The 22,424-nt window shown below is 42.8% G+C and overlaps 1 protein-coding gene across 5 annotated transcripts in view; it reads right to left on the bottom strand.

Annotated features, from left to right (window-relative positions):
• Window positions 1–12,626: 12,626 nt before the first annotated feature.
• The window catches only part of PAG1 (phosphoprotein membrane anchor with glycosphingolipid microdomains 1), a 141,468-nt gene continuing 131,670 nt past the window's right edge, over window positions 12,627–22,424 (bottom strand). For all 5 annotated transcript variants that reach the window (XM_057532152.1, XM_057532154.1, XM_057532153.1 and 2 more), the window contains one exon: window positions 12,627–21,309. In XM_057532152.1, coding sequence (XP_057388135.1) covers window positions 20,938–21,309 — 372 coding nt within the window. In that variant the 3' untranslated portion in view covers window positions 12,627–20,937. The remainder of the gene's footprint in view (window positions 21,310–22,424) is intronic.

Raw genomic sequence — 22,424 nt, 5'->3', positions numbered from 1 at the left:
AAGCAGACAAAACTATTTATTTTCATGGAGTTTATATGTTAAACCATTTCTTTAACAACCATTTGTACTGATTTCACAGTGTCGCTAGGGGGAGGAGAAAATAACCACATATCATACAGGCTGATAAATGCCCCAATCTGAGGTAAGTGTAGGCTACTGTGGAATTACTGAACCTATCTTAGGGAATCAGGGAGGGCTTCCTACAGGTGGTGTCGGCCTTGGGTAGGATGAGCATGGAAGGCAGGTAAACATTTTCCTCCACCCTCCTAGGAGCTCCAACTGGGACTCACATAAGACAGAATAACAGGGGAAATGCATATAAATTTTATTTACATGGCGCCACGAGAAAAATAACCCAAAGAAATGACTGGGCCTAAGTGTTCATAAGGCAGGTTGAACAAAGAATAGCCATTTTTGTCATAGTATACAAGTAACTAAAACATATGAGGGAACTAAAGGAAGATAAGAGTTATTTTAACAAGGTCTGTTTATCAGATTTTTCTAGCCCTCTCCTCTCCTCCTTGTCTCTGATAATGAGAATGTTTCTTTCTCCTGGTAGTGAGGACACCATTTACATGGGAATTTTATCTCCTGTTTTTAGGAAGAAAAAGGAAGGTCAGAGTGCCTTCCTTGCATTTGCTGTTTTTCAAATGTCTTTAACTCAAATAATCAATATGCCAAAGTGGCATATTTTGGGGTGGCATGTCCTGAACTCCTTCAAGTAGGAATTAGCTGGGTGAGAAAAGGGGGGACTACCCCAGCGTGGCTCTGGTGGTGGGGGAAGGAAGGAGGGGGCCAGTGGAGGCTGGAACTGAAGCCAAGTTTCATCATTGAATGCCTTGTATGTGATGGTCTAAAGGTTTGCTATTAGCTGCTGCAACACACTACCTACACACAAATTTATCATCTTATATTCTGGAGGTCAAAGTCTGAAATGGTCTCACTGGTCCAAAGTCAAGGTGCGCACAGTGCTGCATTCCTTTCTGGAGGCTCTAAAGGAGAATCCATTTCCTCACCTTTTCCAGCTTCTAGAGGCCGCCTGCATTCTCTGGCTTGTGGCCTCTTCTCCATCTTCAAAGCAGGCAGCATAGCATCTCCAAATCTCTCTGTGCCTTCTGCTTCCCTCTTCTACTTTTAAGGACCCTCGTGATTAGATTGGGCCCATGTGAATAGTGCAGGATAATCTCCCCATCTCAGGGTTGGGTGATTAGCAGCTTTAATTTCCTCTGCAATCTTAATTCCCTCTTGCCATGTAAGGTTTACATATTCACAGTTTCTGGGGATTAGGACATGGACGTTTCGGTGGGGGGGCATCACTCTGCCTGCTACAGATGGGGAGCTACAGAAGGACAGACACAGAGGAGCAATATGATCAGATCTGTGTTCAAACGAACAGCTTTCGTGGTCGTGTGAAGATTGGGCTGGGGGTGGGGTGAGGTGGGGATACTGAAGCTATAAGTAAAAAGCCCACTTAAGAGACCAGTTCAGTAATTAAGTGAAAAATGATAAGTGCCTGTATACACGCACTCTAGGTAATGTAACCTTAGGATTTTTAGAAAAAATTAATCTAATTAAGCTTGAGACACACCCCAGAGTGTGGAGAAAAGGAAAGTGTTTTTTAATCCTGGTTTAAGGCATGAATAACTTTGGAACAAAGGCTAAGTCTTCACAGAGAATCTCCTTACTTTTCCCAAAAAGGAAGTTTTGCTTAGTTTGTAAAATGTGGATGTTGGATTAGACCATCTCTAAAGTTTTCTCTGTCCTAACCTCTCTGATTCTGTGAAAAGGAGATGGGGGTTGTTTCTACCTTATTTAGATCGTGGCTTAAAAATAAATGAACACATGGCTGAAAAGACCTCTGCGAGTATAACAGCAAAGCTCCTGCTGGGCTAAGTGCCATCAACTCAACAAACTACAGACGACTAGAGCAAATGCTTCAATATAGGGAATATGAACCACTGTGAATCCCGAGAGCTGGGAGACTGAAATTCTCAGAGTACTTTCAAAAGATACTTAGCAGGTTTTAGTTTCAGTTCTTTTTGACCTTGCGGGTAGGAAGAATGAAGTGAGGAGTGGATTCCTACTGTGTCCGTCAGGACTCTTGGTGGCCACTGAGGGGAGCTGGCTCTGCCTTGGGAGGATCTTGAGGGCACAGAGACTGGCTGAGGGGCTGAAGTCTGGGCTGAAGGACCATCAGGAAGCAAGGGAGCATGGGGACCTCAGAGCTGAGAAGGCACACAAGGGGATGCTATAGAAATGTCTGGGACATTGTGTACCCCTGTTTCTCCAGAGTATCCGACCTCAAATTGTTCCCTCCATCTTTGGGTTGCCAGCTGGAGATTCAAATCCCTGATTGGTCTAATTGGTCATGTACCCATTCCCTTAGCTGTGGAGGAAGAATCTGGCTCCTCTGCTTGGCTTCCTAGCTAGCCACACTATTCACAATGAGAAATCTCTTACAAAGCAGAGCAGATTCAAACAAGTGTGGTATGTGGTGGGAGTGGAGCTGAAGGATTGTTGGTTGCTAGGTAGCCAAAAAATGACCAGTGTCTTCTAATCTTGGCTTTTGTCTCTGGCTCCTTTGACTTCCTCTTGTCTGCCTTTTAGTTTATTAACTTATGGGAGGTATGCCACATCAATTTAGACTGCTGTAAATAGGTTTCCAATTGCCGGGGTGAGTTAGAAAATAAGATTTTAAAGGTCACTTTGATTTTTTTTTGAGATTGCCATCCTGATATAGCATCCTGTATGCTGCAGATCTAAACCCAACCCAGATGAAATTCTTAATCCAATTTCTAATTTGTGTTTGTGTTGCAGATGCAGCTTTTGATGGCTCCCCAGCTAAGGCTGTGTGGACAGACAGAACAGGCGAGGAGAATAGCCCTCAGGGACCATTGCTCTGGGAGATGGGTGCCTTTGTAGCAGTGATGTTTGACCACACACCCGTGATGCCTATCGGGTTCAGTATCCTCCTTGTGTGCGTGTCGTCAGCACTCAATGCAGAGTTAAATTGACTGTTTTTTCTCTAGAAGTGTCTGTTTGCTGCTAAGAGTACTAGAGATAGAGATGGATAATCATCACTGTTAAATTTCACATATTGGCTATTGGCTCAAAGTGAGGAATCCAGATGAAATCCAGCCACTTGGGAAGAAAAAGGTCAAACCTTTAAGGGGTCACCCTCTGTGTGTCTAACTGAGAGGCTGGAACCAGCATGTTGGCCAGCAGGAGAGGAGCTGGCAGGTCAGGCTAGTTGACTCCAGTTCTGTGGCGGTCCCCATGCTGGTTGCAGAGAAGCAGACATAACAACCAGTTTTTCCTCTTTCTGCATCATTAGAATGTTGCAGAAATACCCAAAGCCAGGGATTTTGCAATGGAAAGCAGGAGTAGCTGCACCCTCAGGAGGATAAAGTGCTTTGGCTCTTCTCTTGCCCTCGTTGTGTGCGCTGCAGGGACTATTAACCCCTCCGCAAACTTGGTGAGGGGAGTTGAGAGTAGTGATTGGCAAGGTCTATGGCAAGGGTGGGCTGGCCTCTCCCGCTGTGGCCGAAGGCTGGCTGAGGGGCAGATCCTCAGACACCCATCTCGGCCCAGCCACTGGGGGTGGGGGTGAATGCAGTGAGAGGCCCTGGGAGGAAGTGACATCACCCCCAAAGACCAGGCCTGATCTTGACCTTGACAACCGGAAGCTGGGAGGCTAGGAGGAGCTATCTGGAGAGCAGGTGAGGAGAGAGGCAGCGGCTGCACTTGCACTGCTGGGTGGGACAGGGACGAGGGTGTGCCCACAGGCACCCAAGAACACCAATTAGAAAGAACCCAGCCCTGGACACCTGCCCACTGGGGCCCTCACTCAGCCTTGTGTGAGGCTGGGGGGTAGCAATAGGGGGCAGGAACTGATGGCAGGAATGAGAGGCTGACTCTGGTGCAGTATACCTGTCCCCTTTGGCCATCTCTGATGGTCCCACTGATTCTCTCCATCAGAGAGCCAGAATGTGGATGCTTGTCGTGGCAGAGAGACTGAGCAGCTAGGTTAAAAGTGTTTTCCTTCTTTTCTTTTCACCCTCCTTTCCTGTGCTTTCCCTCTCCCCAGACTCTGAAGTGGCCTGAAGTAGCAAGTAGAGGTAAAGTGAGAGAAGTAGATTTGGGTAAGAAGAGGGAAAGAACAGACACCCCACCTCCATCGCTCCTGAGCCCTGCGGAAAGCCACCCTCAAGGGAGAGGGCTACGAGCGAGTCTGGGAGGGAATTAAGTACAAGTTGCTATGCAGTTAGGAGATAGTGGTTTGAGTTATAGAGACTAGGAATCTAACTCAGATTTTTGAGAAGAGTCTTTCATAAGGTGTGATCACAAGAATATACATGACAGGAATGAAGATGGTGAAATGTGGCTATCTCATTTCCATTCATTTATTCCTTTATTCATTTAACAAATATCAACCGAATGCTTGCCAGGTGATGGCTACATCTGTGGAGCTGGTCTTTCTGTATTTAGCATTGAGAGGGCTCAAGCCCTTTCTTGAATTTCTACAGCTGTTGATAAGATCCCCCTGGTGGCCCTTAGATCCGTCTTCTGGTAGACCCTGACATGTTCTTTCTTGTTATTACCTGCATTGTTTGATCTAAAACGCACACACAATAAATCAGATGGGCGATTCTGGACTGACGAGGGAGTATCTTATTATTGTACTCTGGCAGTTTGTTTTCTAAATATTTCTAAAGGAGTTGAGTACCCAGAAATGGAGAAACTCTAATCCCTCCACATCCTGCGTGGTAGGTTCAGAAGTACCAACACCGCCCACCACGCTGCTCCTGCCTCAGATCCCAGGAGAAGGGGGCTGCTTCTCACCTCTCCAATGCTAAGTTAGAAGCAAACCGCTTTCTGCCGCTGAATTAGAGGCTTGTACCGCAGCCAAAACACAGTGTGGATTAGACAACTAAAGATGTCTTTTCAAAGGAAACAAAGAAATTAATTAAAGCCAGACAGGAAGCGTCTCCGGTGTGCTGTCTGGCGTTGCACCCTCTCTTGGGCCTGCGGGCGCCGACAGGGAGGGTGTGATTTGGCAGGTGGTGGCTGGAAACCTAAGCCAGACCTTGAGGTTAACAGAGACCCCCTCATGGGTGGGTGGCTGCCGCCACTGTGAGTGCTGCGGAGCAGGCTGAGGGCCCGTGCCCGCGGCGAGGGAGTCAGTGTGTGTGTGTGTGTGCGTGTGTGTGTGTACATGTGCCTATGTGAGTGCTTGTGTAGGACCTGGGTCGGGGAAGGGAAGAAGGCCATTAAAAGAGTCTTGATGGGACTTCTCTGGTGGTGCAGTGGTTAAGAATCCACCTGCCAAGGCAGCGGACATGGGTTTGAGCCCTGGTCTGGGAAGATCCCACATGCCGTGGAGCAACTAAGCCCGTGCGCCATAACTACTGAGCCCACAAGCCATAACTACTGAGCCCGTGTGCCACACTACTGAAGCCCACACACCTAGAGCATGTGCTCTGCAACAAGAGAAGCCACTGCAATGAGAAACCCGTGCACCACAACGAAGAGTAGCCCCTGTTCGCCGCAACCAGAGAAAGTCCACGTGCAGCAACGGAGACCCAACGCAGCCAAATAAATAAATAGAATTAAAAAAAAAAAAAAGAGTCTTGATGGTGCTAAATGGACACATTTTCTTTTTTCCAGTGTAAAGGGACAGGGTCTCTGAAGGAAGGAAAAAAAGGCCTAAGTGTGTTGGGAGGGAAATGTCAGGCACTTTCATAACTATTATTTGATGTAATTCCTTGAGGTGAGTGTTGACCCATTTTTAGAGACGAGCAGGGTGAGATAGACAGAGGGGCCAGTTACCCTGACAAAGGCTAAATGGCAAACAAGTGGCATTATTGGGATTTGAATTCTGGTCTTTGACACCAAAGCGAGGCTGCAGATGCCCCCTTCCCTGCACTGCCTCTCCCATGACCCTTTCTTGCAGTGCCTTCCAAGAGCTGTGTATGACTTACGAAGGGGAACTTGAGAGGAAAATCACTTTGCCTTACTAAACCTCTGGGCCTCCATGGTAAAAGGAGGCAGATGAATTAGGTGAGCTCGAGATTCCTTTTAGCTCTAATATTCTGTTTGTGAAGCCTGGCGGGTTTGGGGGGTGGGACAAGGTAACCCAGACCCTAGACTAAGCTGATTGTGGTGGAAATCTTACCTCATCATCATGTCCCAGACGCACAGGATGGCATTTAGTTTCTCAAAAGCTGACTTGGAATCGGACACTAATCCCCACTCTCTTCAACTGTAGTCCCACTGCTTTTAGAGGGAAATATAGTGGCTGGCACATTAAACACTCAGTAATTATTTGAGGAATGAAAGATTGAACGGAACCCAGCACTCAGTTGGCCCTGTGTGTGGAGGTGGGAAGTAGGGGTGGGGAGTGAAGGACCCGTGTGCAGAGGTGCATAGCGATGTCCCTGGACATAACAGGACTTAAATAATATTTATTACCGGGGCCACGTGGTGCAGTCTGGGTTTTTTTTTTTTAAGCAAACAAAGATCCAGTTTCAGTGGGTTGGTTAAATGACTTACTTTGATTTGGCTACTTTGTTGACCCACTTATGCAGCTCAGCACAGGCTGTTCTGTGGAAAAGAAGAAGCCAAACGTTAAAGCTACTGCCTATCTTTGCTGAAAAGAGGGAGCCCCAGAGTAGATGATCTTTTGTATCTGGGAGCCCATTAATTAGTCTTGGAACGTGAAACGGAAGGCCTCGGGCTCCACTGGGAGTGGAGAACGGAATTGCACAGCATGTTCAAACGAGGAGATTGGGAGGCCAGAGTGTTGGGAGGAAGAACGCGGGCGGGGAACACCTGCGGCGCGGCCGTGATGCTTAAGATGCAGTTCTAATTCTCACCTGCAGCGACATCTGTCACCTTCAGAAGTGCTTTGTGTGAGTGATTTCGAGGGAAATTTAAAAAGTGGGGTCTGGGTCATGGAAGAACAGGAAGGAGAACAGCTGCAGGGGTGAAGGAGAAAGAGAGATGGATGGTCTAACAAGGAGTGGGGTGTCCCCAAAGCCCCGACACTCCACGGAAACCTCGGGACAACCTGGGACTTCCCACTATATACCAGTGCCGGTTTTGTTACATTTCAAAGGAGCATCACCATGACCGTAGCTGACATCATGCAGACTGGTCACAGAACCTTGGGTGTGCGGGTCATCTTCAAGGCAGGGAGAAAGGGCATTTACTTTAGGTCAGTCAAGGCAGAGCCCCACGTGCACGCGGCTACTTTTTTCAAGACTCCGTGGAAAACCACTCGTGCCAAGGGATATGAATATTTAACATTTTGCCCATATAACAGTCAATCTGTTAGTTTTACCCTTCCCCATACAAGATGTAGATGATAAGCAAGTGAAAGTCACGAGGGACAATTGAAGGTCACCGGCTCCAACTAGCTATGGAAAAGATTGAAGCGAGAAGCACCACAGGATCGAAAACTGCATAGAAAAAAACCCTAACAGTAATGGTAATTGACAACAAGAATCTCCGAACTAAAAACATTTAGTTTTCAAAAGCTCCCCAGTCATTAATGAGTAATGAGTAAGAGAGTAGGGAATATGTGTGTGGGAAAATTATTTTTACCTCAATTTAATAATTGTTACTTGGGTCTTATTAGACTGATCAGTAGAGAGATTTTAATTCCCTGTGAGTTCTACCTTGCTGCTAACCTCCGGCCAGCTCTCTGCTCTATTGAGCCTCTATCCAGTTACTACGATAGCCTTCATTCAGGTGACTGGAGATTCTTTCATCCAGCACTGGCAGTGATTATAACATAACACTTATTCATTGGGGCTGGGGTTAATGTAAACTAAGTTGATGGAAGAGAGCTTTGAGTTTTCGGCAAATCTCTTCTTGAAGCCCACACACGGAAGGACCCACGGATTTGGATCATGTCTGGTTAATTATGTTTCACTGGAAACTCCATAATTTTCCACTTTATTATGATTGGAGAGTTTACATCTCCCCCCTCTCTCCCCATGGCATGATATTACATAATATATGTCACCAAGAAGCTCAAAGCAATATTATTGATTAATTAGGAAACCAATAGGTAAATACTACACTACTAGTTGTAGAAATGGAGATGTGGGTATTCAAAGCTCAAACTGAAATCATTATTTATTCCCCTTCAAATCCTCTCCTTCTGTATTTAGTTCATTAGTATTACCATCATCTATCCAAAAACCCAAGAGTTTTCTTCTATGCCTCCAGTCCCCTAGACCTATCAATCACCAGATCCCTTCCGTTTTACTACCTATTTATGTCTAGAATTAGCATCTTTGTTTTCCCTATTCCTTCTGCTCTGGTCAAGCCCTCATCATGTCCAAACTGGTCTCAGCATCCTCTAGTACAAACTCCAAGTACCTCAGACTGAAGCCTCTCGGCTCCTTGCCATTGTATCTGCAAATGTTACGTCACTCAACAAGGTTGAGAGCTAAAGGGGATATGGAGAAGTCTGTCTGATTCACATTTGTATTGCCAGCACCTAGCATAGAGCCTGGTACGATGGCCCACACAAACCTCCACCCATCCATCATCCATCCTTGCAACGCATGTTTACTGAGCTCCTACTGTGTGCACACCACTCGTGGGGGAATGAGAATATGGCAACAAACAAAACAGCAAACAACGTATGCTGTCCTTACATATGTTTCTTCTTACACTGATGCATATACTTAAACTTTTACAAAGAAGTTTTCTAAAGTTATAGAGCCAAACACATCAGTGTCCTTTAAAGGTATTATTATTTGTGCTTTTTCTGGACAGTTGACCCTTGAACAACATGGGTTTGAACTGCGTGGGTCCACTTACGTGCGGATTTTTTTCAATAAATAGGTACTACAGTACTATGTGATACACAATTGGTTGAACCTGAGGACATCGAACCGCACATGGGGAGGGCCGACTATAAATACACACATACTCTGAATTTCATCTATGTGGGAGTCATCACCCCTAACTCCCCGCATTGTTCAAGGGTCAACTGCTTAAGAAATCCTTTGGTTCTAAACGATAATAAAAATCTCCCGTAGAACAATTATGATTAAGAACTCAGGCCTGCAGTGAAACTGTCTGAGTTCAAATCTTATCTTTGCCATTAAAAGCTGGGTAATTTAGTCAACAATTCTGTGCTTCAGCTTGGTCATTCATACAGATAAAAGTATTTAAGGATATTTAACTCACTGCAGTTGTTTTGGAGATCCAATGAGCTAACACAGCTAAATGCATATAGAATTGAGTCTGATAAGTTGCACGTTTGTATTATTATAGGTATTATTTTACTACGTTTGTTCTTTATGATTGCCTCTCTAATTCATATGAAATTTATTTTCATTTATGGTATAAATTGAGAGTCCCATTTTATGTTATTCTTCATACGGAAAACGAATTGTCCCCAAATTTTTGTTTAAACTCTTTCAATGGTTTCTCTTTGCTCCTAGAATCACAGGGCAATTCCTTACCTTAATCTACTCAGCTGCATGGGCTCTCACCCCACCTTTTCAGACTTCCCTTTTTACCACTCTCCACTGCTGTGCTATAGCCACCCTAGCCTCCTTTGTGGTCCTGGAACATACCAGCCTCTTTTCCTCCCCAGGGCCTTTGCACTTGCTATTTTCTTTTCCTGGAATGTTTTTCTTCCCAAATTTTGTATGACTGCTCCTGGTCATTCAGGTCTTCCGTGTCCACTTAAGATAAAACGTATCGTCCCTTCCCACTCCCCCCACCACTCACCCCCAAACCACTACTTTCTCTCAATTTCATTTTATTTACTTTATTCCATCTTATTTATTTCATTCACCACATTTATGATCTGGAATTTGTTTTGATAAATCATTCTTTTCTTCCTTCACTGGAACATAAACTTCATTGGAACAGTAATTCTTGTCTGTTTTATGTACTATGGTAGCCTCAGAATCTAGAATAGTGCCTAGGAAATAGTAGGTACTTAATAATTACCTTATCAGGAAGTCTCTCCTTTTCTCCCGACCAAAACAGGCTTGCTTTTTAGAAGGATAATCCTGGTGACACTATGGAAGTTGGTTTGTCCCATGCCTGGAACGCTCTCTTTCTGGCTTATCCTTTCAGTCTCACCTTAACTATAACCTGTTCACAGAGGCCTTTCTGGACCCTGGTATCTAACATGGATCTCCAGAGACTTGCTGCAGCCAGCTGAGATACTGAGATAGTGAACACCCTGAGAATTTAAATGTGCATATCAGGCATTTAAAGGTAAGCCCTGGGGCTGTCAGAAGGTGAGCTCCGTTGAGGCAGGAGTTTGTCTTTCTTCTGTCGCTGCTTCTCAGGGCCTGGCACATAGTAAGTGCTCAGTAAATATTTATGGACTGAATCAATAAGTGGTTTTTCTGTGGTTTCCTTTGTTTTCCTGTTAGCTTGTTTCTCTACTTTGATGTTGCAATTAGTATTATTTTTTTATTTTGGACTTGAGCATTTAAAGCTGTTTGCTTTGAACGCCTTGTCTGTTTTAGAAGACAACTCTGCCAGGTTGTGGTGCTGTTTATCTACATGTCAGATGTTTCCCCTCCTCCGCTGGCCATCAGTTTTGGAGCTGGTTTAGCTTGGAGGACATCCCTACCTTGTCACTCTGCCATCTCTTCAGAAATTCACAGTCACAGAGAGGCTTTTGGGAGGAGAAGAGCTCAAGTATAAAATCCTAAGAGTTTATAAACACTAGTCTAAGAGAGGCTCATAGGATTATGGATGATAGAGAGGTATGAGAATTCAAATCAGATCAGACATTTATTTAATGCTTGCTGTGTGCAGGAAACTGTGGTATATGCCACGGGGAACACTTAGAAGTTAAACCGTGCCTCAGAGGGCAAGGGGGGCAGCTGGGAAAGATGCTCTCTGCTCCAGAATGATCACATTTGAGATGACATCAGGACACACAGATGGAGAAATCTTGGAAGCAGATGTGATGCCTGGTAAACAGTTGGCTCTGGAGCCCCCAAGGTCCAGCCTTGAGATTCTAAGAATCAACTTAGATGAGAGCAAATATTCAGAATGGTGACTTTAAGGGACAGTAATGTCCTGTGTCATTAAAAAAATTAAAAACAATCATAGTGCAGTTTCACAGAGGTAGAAAGGTAGATCAATGAATGATTTTTAACAATAGCAAACAAGGGTGGAGTATGCCTGGCTCAACTTAACTAGGGTCTCAGGATTTTCCAGTCCCCTTCATGAACACACGTCCTAGAATTGGCAGCCCACTTCCGGCAGACCTGCCAAAACTACTCCATTCCATAAATGACTGAACATCGACCAAATTGCTGAGCCCCAGAAAGTCAGTTTCCCCAGGTAGCCCAGGTGGGAAACCTGATTCTGTGATCCAAAGACTCAGGACAAACTTTCAACTGAGAGCCTCAGCACACAGAATGGAGTTGGGCTGTACAGCTCTGGGAAAGGAGAGGAAATTCCCCCACGTGGTGAGAAATGAAGGAGGAGTTTGAAACCGAGATGTCTGGCTCTTCCTACTTTTCCCTCGAGGTTGCCATCATTACTTTGCATCATGTGCGAGAAAGCAAAGCCCCAGGGTGAGCTCAGACTCAGACATGGTGCATGGGTTTGCAATGTTCATCATGAGAGTCAAGGGTGCATTAAGGGTGATTTGGGCTCAAGACTGTGACGGGAAGCAAACTCCTTAAACCGTCGATAGTCTAGGAGTAAGTGAGGATAGTAACTTACTGTATAGGGAGGCATTGGTTCCTTAGAAATAAGCAGGTCAGTCCAGGGCAAATTTGGAACAGGGTAAGTACTTATAATTGCACAGATGCGATGGGGCCGAAGAAGGGAGCATGGGAAAGGCCCGGGGGTGTGTGTGTCAGGTCCAGGGAGTCTTATAAGAGGAAATTTGTGGGTTTGGGGGTATCCTGGAGTTGAGGGGCACAAACACAAATGATACAGGAGCATGCCAAAGAGAGCCCTCCTTCGCTTCACCTTTTGGCCTCCAGGTCTGTCTTTGGTGATTAGGAAAGGGGCAACCAGGGTCAGATGCTGACCAAAGCCATTTGCTCTGAGACCTCCTGCTGGGTTACACCCCTTTCTGCCCTCAAGCAGGTGGGCTCTCCTCATGGCCTGGGGCATTATTCGCTCTCAGCTTGCATTTCTTCACAGGAATGGCTGGCCCTGTGGGTAGATGTGACCAACATTTTCCCAGGCTTGTGAAAAGGGTCTGTTAGCATTTACAGAGCATTTAGCATCTTCCAGTGCCATGCTCGGTACCTCACTGGGGATGACCAAGACGACCTTGTTAGTAGGTTCTATACTATGATCCCTCACTTCTTAGGTGGAAACAGGGGCACAGAGAGGTCCCACAGCTTCCTCAAAGTCACCACAGGGCTGGGACTCAAACTCAGGTCCTTTTCTGCAGAGTCTGTGACTCTAATCAGTCCACTCCACAGCCTGCTCGTCAGGCACAACCTCCTTCCTGTCAGGTGGTGAGTTGGTTGTCAAAACCCTCAAACCCTGCTGATGCCCTAAGGGCATGTAAATTAGCCATTCTTGATCTTCCCAAATAGTAAATGAATTTTAACAAGCTTTTATGTAAAACTGAACTTTATTGCAATTAAAAAAGAACAAAGACAAATTGATAAGTGCCTTTAATTACAATGTACCTGCTATTTACATGTAATTATACTTTTATATACAGCTTGAGTAAGGTTCATTACATGTAAACTATAAGATATGACAAGTTGAACTCCAGCCTTTTGGGAACATTCAGCATAGAAATACTATGGGCAGAAATACACAGAAAACAAATATCCATTTCAGTTCCTTAGGTACCATTACTGGATAAATGATCAAGATCTGGCCACAGAAGAGAATTGTAAATATGCATCAAGTTGAAACTTATTCTTACCATGACTAACAGTATTGCTATTATTTAAACCCTAAACATAATTAATAATTGGATCATTAAAAACAACACAATTTCAACTTATATAGCACCTTTCTTACAGAATTCAAAGCATTTGTATTTATATCTCATTTGTCCCCATAACATCCCTATGAGGTAGGCAATGGTTGGTATCATTATCCCCATTTTGTATATGGAGAAACTGAGGCACAGAGTAGTTAATCATTTGCTCAAGGTCACACAGTAAAGTCAATGCTGGAACGGGAACCACAGAGCCATGAGTTCATCTCCAAAACCAATGCTTCTCTTTAAACTAAATTGTCCCCTCTGAGAATTTAATTCAATACTTCATTTTTCCAAGACATAAAAACGTGCATTTTTTTCTCCCATAAAAATTGTTGAAATACTATAGGCAAGAAACAAACACTCTGGGGCAGATATTAGACTGATGCTATGTTCTTCTGGAAAGAGGTTATGGAATTCTCTTGTTGGTTTTGTTTTTTCATTACTAGGAGTTTCTTTCCCCAGTTTTAAAAAAAGTTAGAATGAAACATATTTGAAAGAATGCACCTAGTTACCTACAGATTATAGCTTTAGTAGCCATATTATGCCACGCACAAACCAGGTTTATTCCTGAGTTTACAAAGAAGAAAATACCTGAACAATAATTTAAGTCTTTGAGATATTCTTTCTCAATCTTATATACATTTACGGTGTGCTTCTCAAGAGACTCAGAGTGGTAGGTAGGGCATTGGAATAAAACATTTTCCAGAGTCACACACACAGGGGCAGGAAGTCTTTCCCGCATCACTTAGTTCAAATTTTACTTCTAATTCCTGCCCTACCCACCCCCTGAGAATCAAATATGTAGTTGGTACTCAGAAAAAAATAAAGAAAAATTTTTAAAAAGTGTCAAAAATCTGAGGCATACAGGACTCTTTGAAACGCCTGTTGACGTGGATGTAAAATTCAACTTCCCCAACATGTTCCGCGAGCTTCTCCCTGAGAGCAAAGCACTGCTGATGGTGCCACCAAATCTCCAGGACATCAGGAAGCAGCCGTGCAGTGGCCCACAGGAGTTAAGTTTCGAGCATGGTTCCAGGAAAAACAGAGAAGCTTATATTTAAAAAGATGAACGCGAAAAAAGCAAGCACGCTTACTGGATGGGTCATGATCATCATGTCAGGTTCATCTATGGGTTTGACATTAAAAATACACAAAAACTTGTCAAAGGAATGTTCAAAGACCGACTCAGGCCTTTGGTTCTAGTCTCTTCGCCTAGGGAAAGGCACTGCTGTCTGTCAGGGAAGCCTTTACTACCTAAATGAGGAGCTAAAATTACATTTCTTTTTCTCCTTAAGTTTAAAAAAGGAAAAGGACAGAGTTTGTTTACACTCATGGTTTCCCACTTGTTGAGTTAAAAAAACAAACAAAACAAAATAAAATAAAACCAGACGTTGCAACAAGTCTGTTCTGAAAGGCAGGCTCCAGGGGCCAAGACTGGTCTGTCTGTTTTAGCCTTAACTGTCCTGTGAAGGGTGCCTAACTGGTATACTAGATAGGTTTTTAAGAATTAAATGTATAGGGCTTCCCTGGTGGTGCAGTGGTTGAGAATCTGCCTGCCAATGCAGGGCACACGGGTTCGAGCCCTGGTCTGGGAAGATCCCACATGCCGCGGAGCAACTAGGCCCATGAGCCACAATTACTGAGCCTGCACGTCTGGAGCCTGTGCTCCGCAACAAGAGAGGCCGCGACAGTGAGAGGCCCGCGCACCGCAATGTAGAGTGGCCCCCACTCGCTGCAACCAGAGAAAGCCCTCGCACAGAAATGAAGACCCAACACAGCCAAAAATAAATAAATAAAAAATAAAAATAAAGGAATTCCTTTAAAAAAAATGTATAATGAGAATGAATAGATATCTGTTCTGTTAATTTGGAAAAAAATATTACACTCTAGAATACCCATTCAAATAAGCTATGATGAGAGTGAAGTTTAAAAAAATCAAAACTAAACACATCCTGGATCCCCAGGTGTGCAGAACGCGAGACCCTCAGCCACTGGATCACCTAACATCACCAAACATCAGGGATTTTGCCTATACGTGGCCAACTTATGTTCAACATCTGGTAACTCCAGAGTTCAATGCTTGAACATTCTCATTTCCTTGAGACCTGGAGAGGAGCTCAAACTAGCTATAACTCACATAACTCATAAGCACTATCTCAGGGGGTGGGGTGCAATAGCTACATGGCTAAGAAATGTTACACATAATTTACTTTAGAAGTGATTAATTCTTACAGGAAAGAGGTTTTTTTTTTTTTCCTCTCAAAATAATCCGTGCCCTTCTACTTTATGGGTAGCTATTGGTCTGCTGTTCCAGTGATTTCCCTTCAATCTCAACACCTTGTAGGGGGTCCGTGAGCTCACCTGGTTAGAGCGCAGGGCTCATTTTTCTGCATCTTTGAGTCTGAGTCCTCAACAGAATTCTTAAAAAGTTCTTCTCCACGGCTCCTTAGTGCCAACCATTCTCACGAAAGATGTGGGCAAGAGTGTACATGGTTTAGCAAAGTTCATGGCAAGTAACACCCAGCATCTGCTTCCCCAGGTGGCTCTGTGCCTTATCGAGATAGCCCATGATGCTGGAAAACGTGAGCTGGGCAGAGCTGTCTTCGTGCCAGGAGGTGCTGGGGAACAGTTCCATGCTGCCAGGCCAGGTCTGTGATACTGAAGATTGTAACTGGTGTTAGAAAAGAGGGAATGGAATGTCCTGGGAGTAGCAGACACAGAGGGGCCGGGGTGGTGCTATGCAAGGTGACAGAAGGTTTAAACGTTCCCAATATTGAATACAACTTTCCCACTCTTTTGTGAATTGGACAATTTGACCATTCCAAAGACCTTTTTGAGACAATGAGTCACAATGATGCTAACTGTCATGAATTATTTTTGAGTAACAGGAGGACTTTGAACATGACTGGGACCACCTAACAGATAATATGTCACCTTTTTGGGAAACTATTTTTATGAGGAAAAAAATGCACGCACAGTGAAATGCAAATTCCTATTTGTTTAGTTATATTTCAAACTCCCCCTGAAAACATGAGGCGTGTTAATACAATGCAATGTTTAAGAGGTAATGACATTAAAATATTTTACTGTTGCCAATTTAATATACAGAAGTCTGAGGAATGACAATTACCAACCTTTACAATCCATTACACAAGGTGATCTGAGACAGAGCACAGTACATTTTTAAAAAACACCCACAGTATATAAGTGGTGAGCAAAGAAAAGTCAAATCTAACTGCATTAAGATAAATGATTACCAAATTGAGTGCTTTTAAAAAAATTGCCTTTTTTTAAGCAAAAATTGTATTTCTCATTTCATCTGGCATTAAGAAAAATCTGAACTACTATTTCCTAGTTAAATAGAAGAAGAACCTGGAAAAACAATGAAATACTTTATAAATATCAGAGACTGGATGTAAATACAACTTTAAAATGAGCAGTAGGAAAAAAAAACCCCTTTATGAATGTTTGTTCTCTTCTGGACCATGATTTCATTTAATTTACTTTGGTGATTCCAGATGAAGACTCTAATTTAACACAGTTTCTGGATTGATCTCTTCTAGTCAAACACTTTCTAAGTGTATACAACTCATCTAATGATACTGTCAGGAATAATGTATTTAAGAAAAGGTACAACACAGAGCAAGAAAATACTACTACAGGACAAGAAATTTAGACTTCCCTGCAAATAAAGCCATATTTGATATTATAGACACATGTTCTTACTTTCACATCAGTCACTTATTAACACCAAACATTACACTTTAACTTTTCCCAGTTACACAGTACAATAAGCCTGTCAAGATTTCCAGGAAATAACCATCGGTACCTACTGTGCTTCCCGCAGCCAAAGCTAAGCTAGCTGGGTACCAGAAATCAACACTTTCAGAAGAACGGCATCACTAGAACACATGGACTCATGGCAACTATTACAAGGAGCAATTACTCATTTACAAAATCCTAAGTCAGTCTTGAACTGAGGCTCTGGGATTCTAGCCATGTTACATCACCATCTCAGAGTGGCTCATCCTCCAACACTGCCTGTTGATTCTGTGCTAAAATCTCATGGTTTTTGAAGACAGTGAAATAAAATGCCCTCATGTAATAACGGGTCCCTGCTTCTGCCCCCCGGTGGGCAGGTTACCTGGCCATGGAGCCATCCTGGCTCACGGGGCTCTTGTTGCCTTCGGCCAAATCTGTCCTCAAACGCCTGTCTGAAGAGGACACCTATTTTCATTTCCTTTTGTCAGGTGGAATCTGTAGGGAGTCGCATGAATAAAACTATTTAAACGTACCACTGTTTTTCAGCTAAGAGAATGATGGACCTAATTTAAAATCTGAATTCATTAACTAGAAAAATGCAATGAGGGCAACTTAAGATGGTTTTCCTGTAATTACCAAATGAAAATGATTGGAGAACTGTTTCTTCTATTCTGCTTTTATGACAATAGTCATTACACTAGTAGGATAAACACTCAAAATAAATGACAGGATGTATCCTAATTAATTAAGCACCAGAGCGACTTTATATATATACATGTGTATATATGGATGTGTGTGTGTATCATATATATATATACAACATCATATATATACAACATATATATATATTTTTTATATAGTTACTGGTAAAAGTAAGTAAATGCTCTAATTCGAAAAATGAAAATCAAATATGAGAAACAGATCTAGTGACATGCTGAGGTTAAATTTCAGTTCTTTGTGTTTACTTATTGTTAATTTAGCACTCAATTAGAATTAACTCTTGGATTTTAAGGGCAGAGGAATCAGTAATTAGCCTTTTTCCCACAAAGAGTGGTACCCTCAAAAGCTTTAATAGCCCTAATGATGTAATTTAATGCAGGGCAGGAAAAAAAATTTGTCGCAAACATATTTGCAAAAATTACTTTCTTCTAGAATTTAAGATTTCCTCAAACATTTCACATAAAACAGGTTACACTTCCCTGCTGACAATATTTGAGAAATAGTAAAAGCAGCACAAAAAAATTCTTCAAAACTTTCAAAATATCTGAATAAAAACAAAGATCCTACTTTTAGGCAAGATAGGTTTATAATTCTGATTTATATGATCAAAAAAATTTCCTAAAACTTATTTTTATCTTTTTGTATAATTTCACCTACCTAGGTTATTATAGTTGAATGCATACATAATATGGGTGTCAAAATTTTAAAGATATAGTAAACTCTTTTTTTTAAATAATATCCTTTCATATATTTAAACTATGTAGCATTTAATTCAAGATGAAACTTTTTTAAAAAGAAGCCATAGGCTTCCAACTCAAAGATTCTAGCACAAACTTTCAACAAATAAAGTAAAAAGGGATGAAGTTTATGAAATACTGTACTTTAGGGTCCAAACTGTGATGCTACATCAATAAATATACTTCAGTAAGTTACCCAGTGTTCTAAAGAGCAGAGCCATCTCCTGAAGTTTATTCTGCTTCTCCCTCCCCCCGACACTCATGGACTGTGCTATCACTTATTCTTTTAGGATTTGTTCTGGAGGGCCTTAGAGTTCCTTTTAATACTTTACATCACAACTTATTCTTAGCACAGGTTTTCAAGTCAAGAGAGATATTTCATTGCATACTTTATGGCCATAAGGCATAGCCTTGGTTTTGAAACTGCTGGGGGGATTCTGATAATGAAATTTCAAGATGATATGACTATTTATAAAGAGCTTCTCTACCTAGAAACGGTTTTACCCTTTAGAGATCATACCCACTTCCCTGGCAATAAGTAAGACATCATGAATTACAACTTTTGAGCAGCCAGGGGCTCCTAAGGGACAAGCCTGCAGCATGCACAATGCTAGGTGTGCAGTGTGACACGGCTGTCACCAGGTACAAAGCAACCCCACAAAGTCAAGATTGTCGGGTCAAACTCATTCATACTAAGCAATGAGACTCACTGGGCGAACCAGTGCTTACAAAGGATGTGAATTCAGAGAGCATGGGGCCTTGCACCTTCCAGATAAACTTCTCCCTAATCCAAGGTTATTCTGCCATGATCTTTTGATCAATGATGATTGTGCTTATACACATGAAGTCTTCATGGGAGAGACCAGGCTGACTGAAAAATAACGACAACCAACCAATTTACCCCAACCGAGCTACTTTACAATTTCAGAAACATATTACAGAGCAGTCACAAAAATCAAGCCATGAATGCAAGGAATGGAAAAAACATGCCCGGGAGCTGGTCCCTACAATTTTCAAGATGCTTCACCCTCCCAATTGCATTCTTTATCATAATGAGTGAAAACAGCAAGATTATTCAATCTGAAAAGTCACAGATGTCACAGCAGTACAGAATAATTGCCTCTTTTTATTTTTCTTTAGCAGTGTAGGAAAAGCTCCTTTTCTGTAGCCCACACTGCATAATAGCACTTCAACCAGGTTCATTTTAAAATGAAAAGTGAACAAGCTTCCCAATGTTGGCCTTATAAAATCTAGAGAGATGATTAAATTCAAACCAGGCTGAGCTCTCAATCTGAGTAATTTCAGCAACTGATTTTTGTAAAATGAAGGGGAAAAAAAAGTCCCAATAGGCAATTTACATTTGCAAGCACCAGGCTGCAGAATTCATCACCTTCTTCTTAAAAAAGTAGCTAAAACGTAACGATATTTCAGTACTTCCCACCACAAACCATTGAAAATGGTCATTTATGTTTATTCCACTTATTTCTCCAGCGAGCCAGATGATTTGACCAGGAGCTCCAAGTACCATTTGAAAAGTCAAGTCTTTAAAAACCTTCAGTGTTTTCAACACTTGGTTAGAAAAAAGGTAACAACTACTCATAATTATCCAGCTTATGTGCTTTATGGTGTCTTTTCAAAATGAGAATACAAATCATTGTACATCAAATCAAAATAGTTAATATACATTTTATCTGGCACTTTCTAGAAATTAGGCGTTAAACATAAAATACCTTATAAATTTATATAACAAAAATAAATGTTTATATTTTAATCTCAGATAGATTACCTTATGGGAGCAGTTCGTGTATGAAATCCCGCACGGCTGGTGTGGCAGCGGGGATCATCAGAAATACACATTCAAGTTCACAGCCCTTGGGAAATGGAAGCCGTGGCTGCCATCCAAACACGTGGTCTGTGTCCCAACATAGAGATTAAGGCTCTCTGTTTTGGAGGAATGAGCTCTGGGCTAAAAGAAGTATGGAAGTACCGCGATATTCATTGAAAATACTGAAAAGGCTCTGAAGAGTTTCAAATACTGGGGAAAAAACCATTTTGACTATAAAAATAAAATAAAGCATCTAACAATGACTTCAAGTACTTTGGGAAAGGCTGCTGACATGGACTGCCCAAATCGGAAGGAATAAAGAGCTAAGAAGCTCCAGGGGCATCTCCAATCCTACCCACCGGCCGGGCCCGGTTCCCAGGGGCAGCTGCTGGAAGGGGACTGGGGAGTGGCAGGAAAGCAGCAACCAAAATTTCTTACCATCGAAAAACACCCACGTTGAAGGCAAAGGCCAGGCTGGTGGGAGAATATCCTTGGAATGAACCATGATAAATCGGAAGATTTCAAGGGGAAGAAAGCCATTCATTTTACCATTAGTAGCAGGCAGCAGAAAGGGGAGAGAGGGAGAGAAAGCCGGCTCCTGTGAGTGGCAGTGTTTCAGGCAGGTCAGCTGTGATTTTTGATGAGTGCTGTTCTTCCTTGCTGGGTGGCTTTCTTCACAAAGAGGGTGAGACCACTGACAGCTGGGATCCTTCCAGAGGGTGTGGGCATATGAGGGAAGTGTGCTTGGGTGTGCCAGTGCCCTGGCAGTAGGGTGTGTGCCTCACTGTTCCCCAAACTGAGAAGCAGTTTCGGCACCTCCAGTCACCTTCCATTTCCGAAAGCAGCATATGAAGCGTGGTTGACACCGCTTCTTGTGCTCTGCAGCAGCGCCGGCCGGTCCTACGCTGGCTGGGCTGTCTTCCGGGCTGCTAGAGCCTGGTGATGTCTCGGCATTGCTGCAGGTCCCCGATGTTCTCGTAGTCACTCTCCTTGGGGAAAAGGCCGTGGTGGCTGTTGGTCTCCGGGGCAGCTTTCTCTTCCTCTCTGTTTAGAGTCTGTATTGCTTCGTAATCTGGCTCGGGCTCCTCGCCGCTGGGCCTCCCTGCTGCTGGAGGAGTGATGACGCTGTTGGGAATTTTCTCAAAGTCTTTAAGAGTAGCATAGAGATCGTTACAGGAAGAGGGCGACCTCGGAGCGGCTCCTTGGATGGAGGTATAGGTGGACTCTGGTGCTTTAAGTGACTGTCCTGATTTGTTCCCTGGCTGTCCTTTTTTATGTACTGAGGAATACATTGCCGAGATCTAGAAAACAAAGGGTGAAGTGAATAAACAAGCTTCAAGCTTGATTTCTCCCCCCCCCCCCCCTTTTTAGTGATAAGCTAGATCTTTAGGACTATGGGTGTGTGTGTGTGTCCCTTTAAGACTTTATTGAGATATTATTGACACACAACACATATAAGTTTAAGGTGCGCAATAGGATGATTTGATACACATATTGTGAAATGATTACCACAATAAGGCTAGTTAACAACTCCATTATCTTAATTGCCGTTTTTTTGGTGTGTAGTGATAATATTTAAGTTCTATTCTCTTAACAACTTTCAAGCATATAATACAGTATTGTTAATTCTAGTCACCATGCTGTACATTATATCCCCAGAACTTATTATAGATGGAAGTTTGACCCTTTGACTAACATCTCCCCATTTCCCCCAGTCCCCAGCCTGTGGCAACCACCATTCTACTCTGTCTATGAGTTTGGCTTTTTTAGATTCCACATATATGTGAGAACATACAGTATTTGTCTTTCTCTGTCTGACTTATTTGACTTAGCATAATGCCCTCCAAGTCCATCTATGTTGCTGCAAATGGCAGGATTTTCTTCTTCTTTACGGCTGAATACTATTCCATTACGTACGTATATGTGTGTGTATAAAATTACATTTTCTTTATCCATTCATCCCTTGATGGACACGCGGGTTGTTTCCATGACTTGGCTGTCGTGAATAATGCTGCAATGAACATGGGTGTACAGATATCTCTTCAAGACAGTGGTTTCACTTCCTTTGACTGCATACCCAAAAATGGGTTCTTCATTATCTGTGCTAATCCTGGAGTACGTAACTACAGGACAATTACATGTGTTATCTACAACTTTGTAAGTAGCATAATTCTATGAAAACCAGGTCCTCTCTGGGTCTCCTGAGGGCTTTGAGGAGAGCAGGTGGAGTGGGCAGCTCAAGACCCCCAGGACCTGACCACAGATCAGGTTTTATTTGATTTCTTTATCAGAATGATATTTCACCTGCAAAAAAGGTTTGACTGCTTCACGAAAAAGGGTAAAAAACATGTATCAGACCAGTGATTCTCAAAAGGGTGAGATTCAAACCAGCAGCAGCGGGATCTGGACATTTATT

Source organism: Balaenoptera acutorostrata, chromosome 17, assembly GCF_949987535.1.
Source record: "Balaenoptera acutorostrata chromosome 17, mBalAcu1.1, whole genome shotgun sequence".
In the NCBI taxonomy this organism is placed as follows: domain Eukaryota; kingdom Metazoa; phylum Chordata; class Mammalia; order Artiodactyla; family Balaenopteridae; genus Balaenoptera; species Balaenoptera acutorostrata.
The sequence above is the reverse complement of the archived record's forward strand: the minus strand, read 5'-3'. Positions and strand labels throughout refer to the sequence as shown.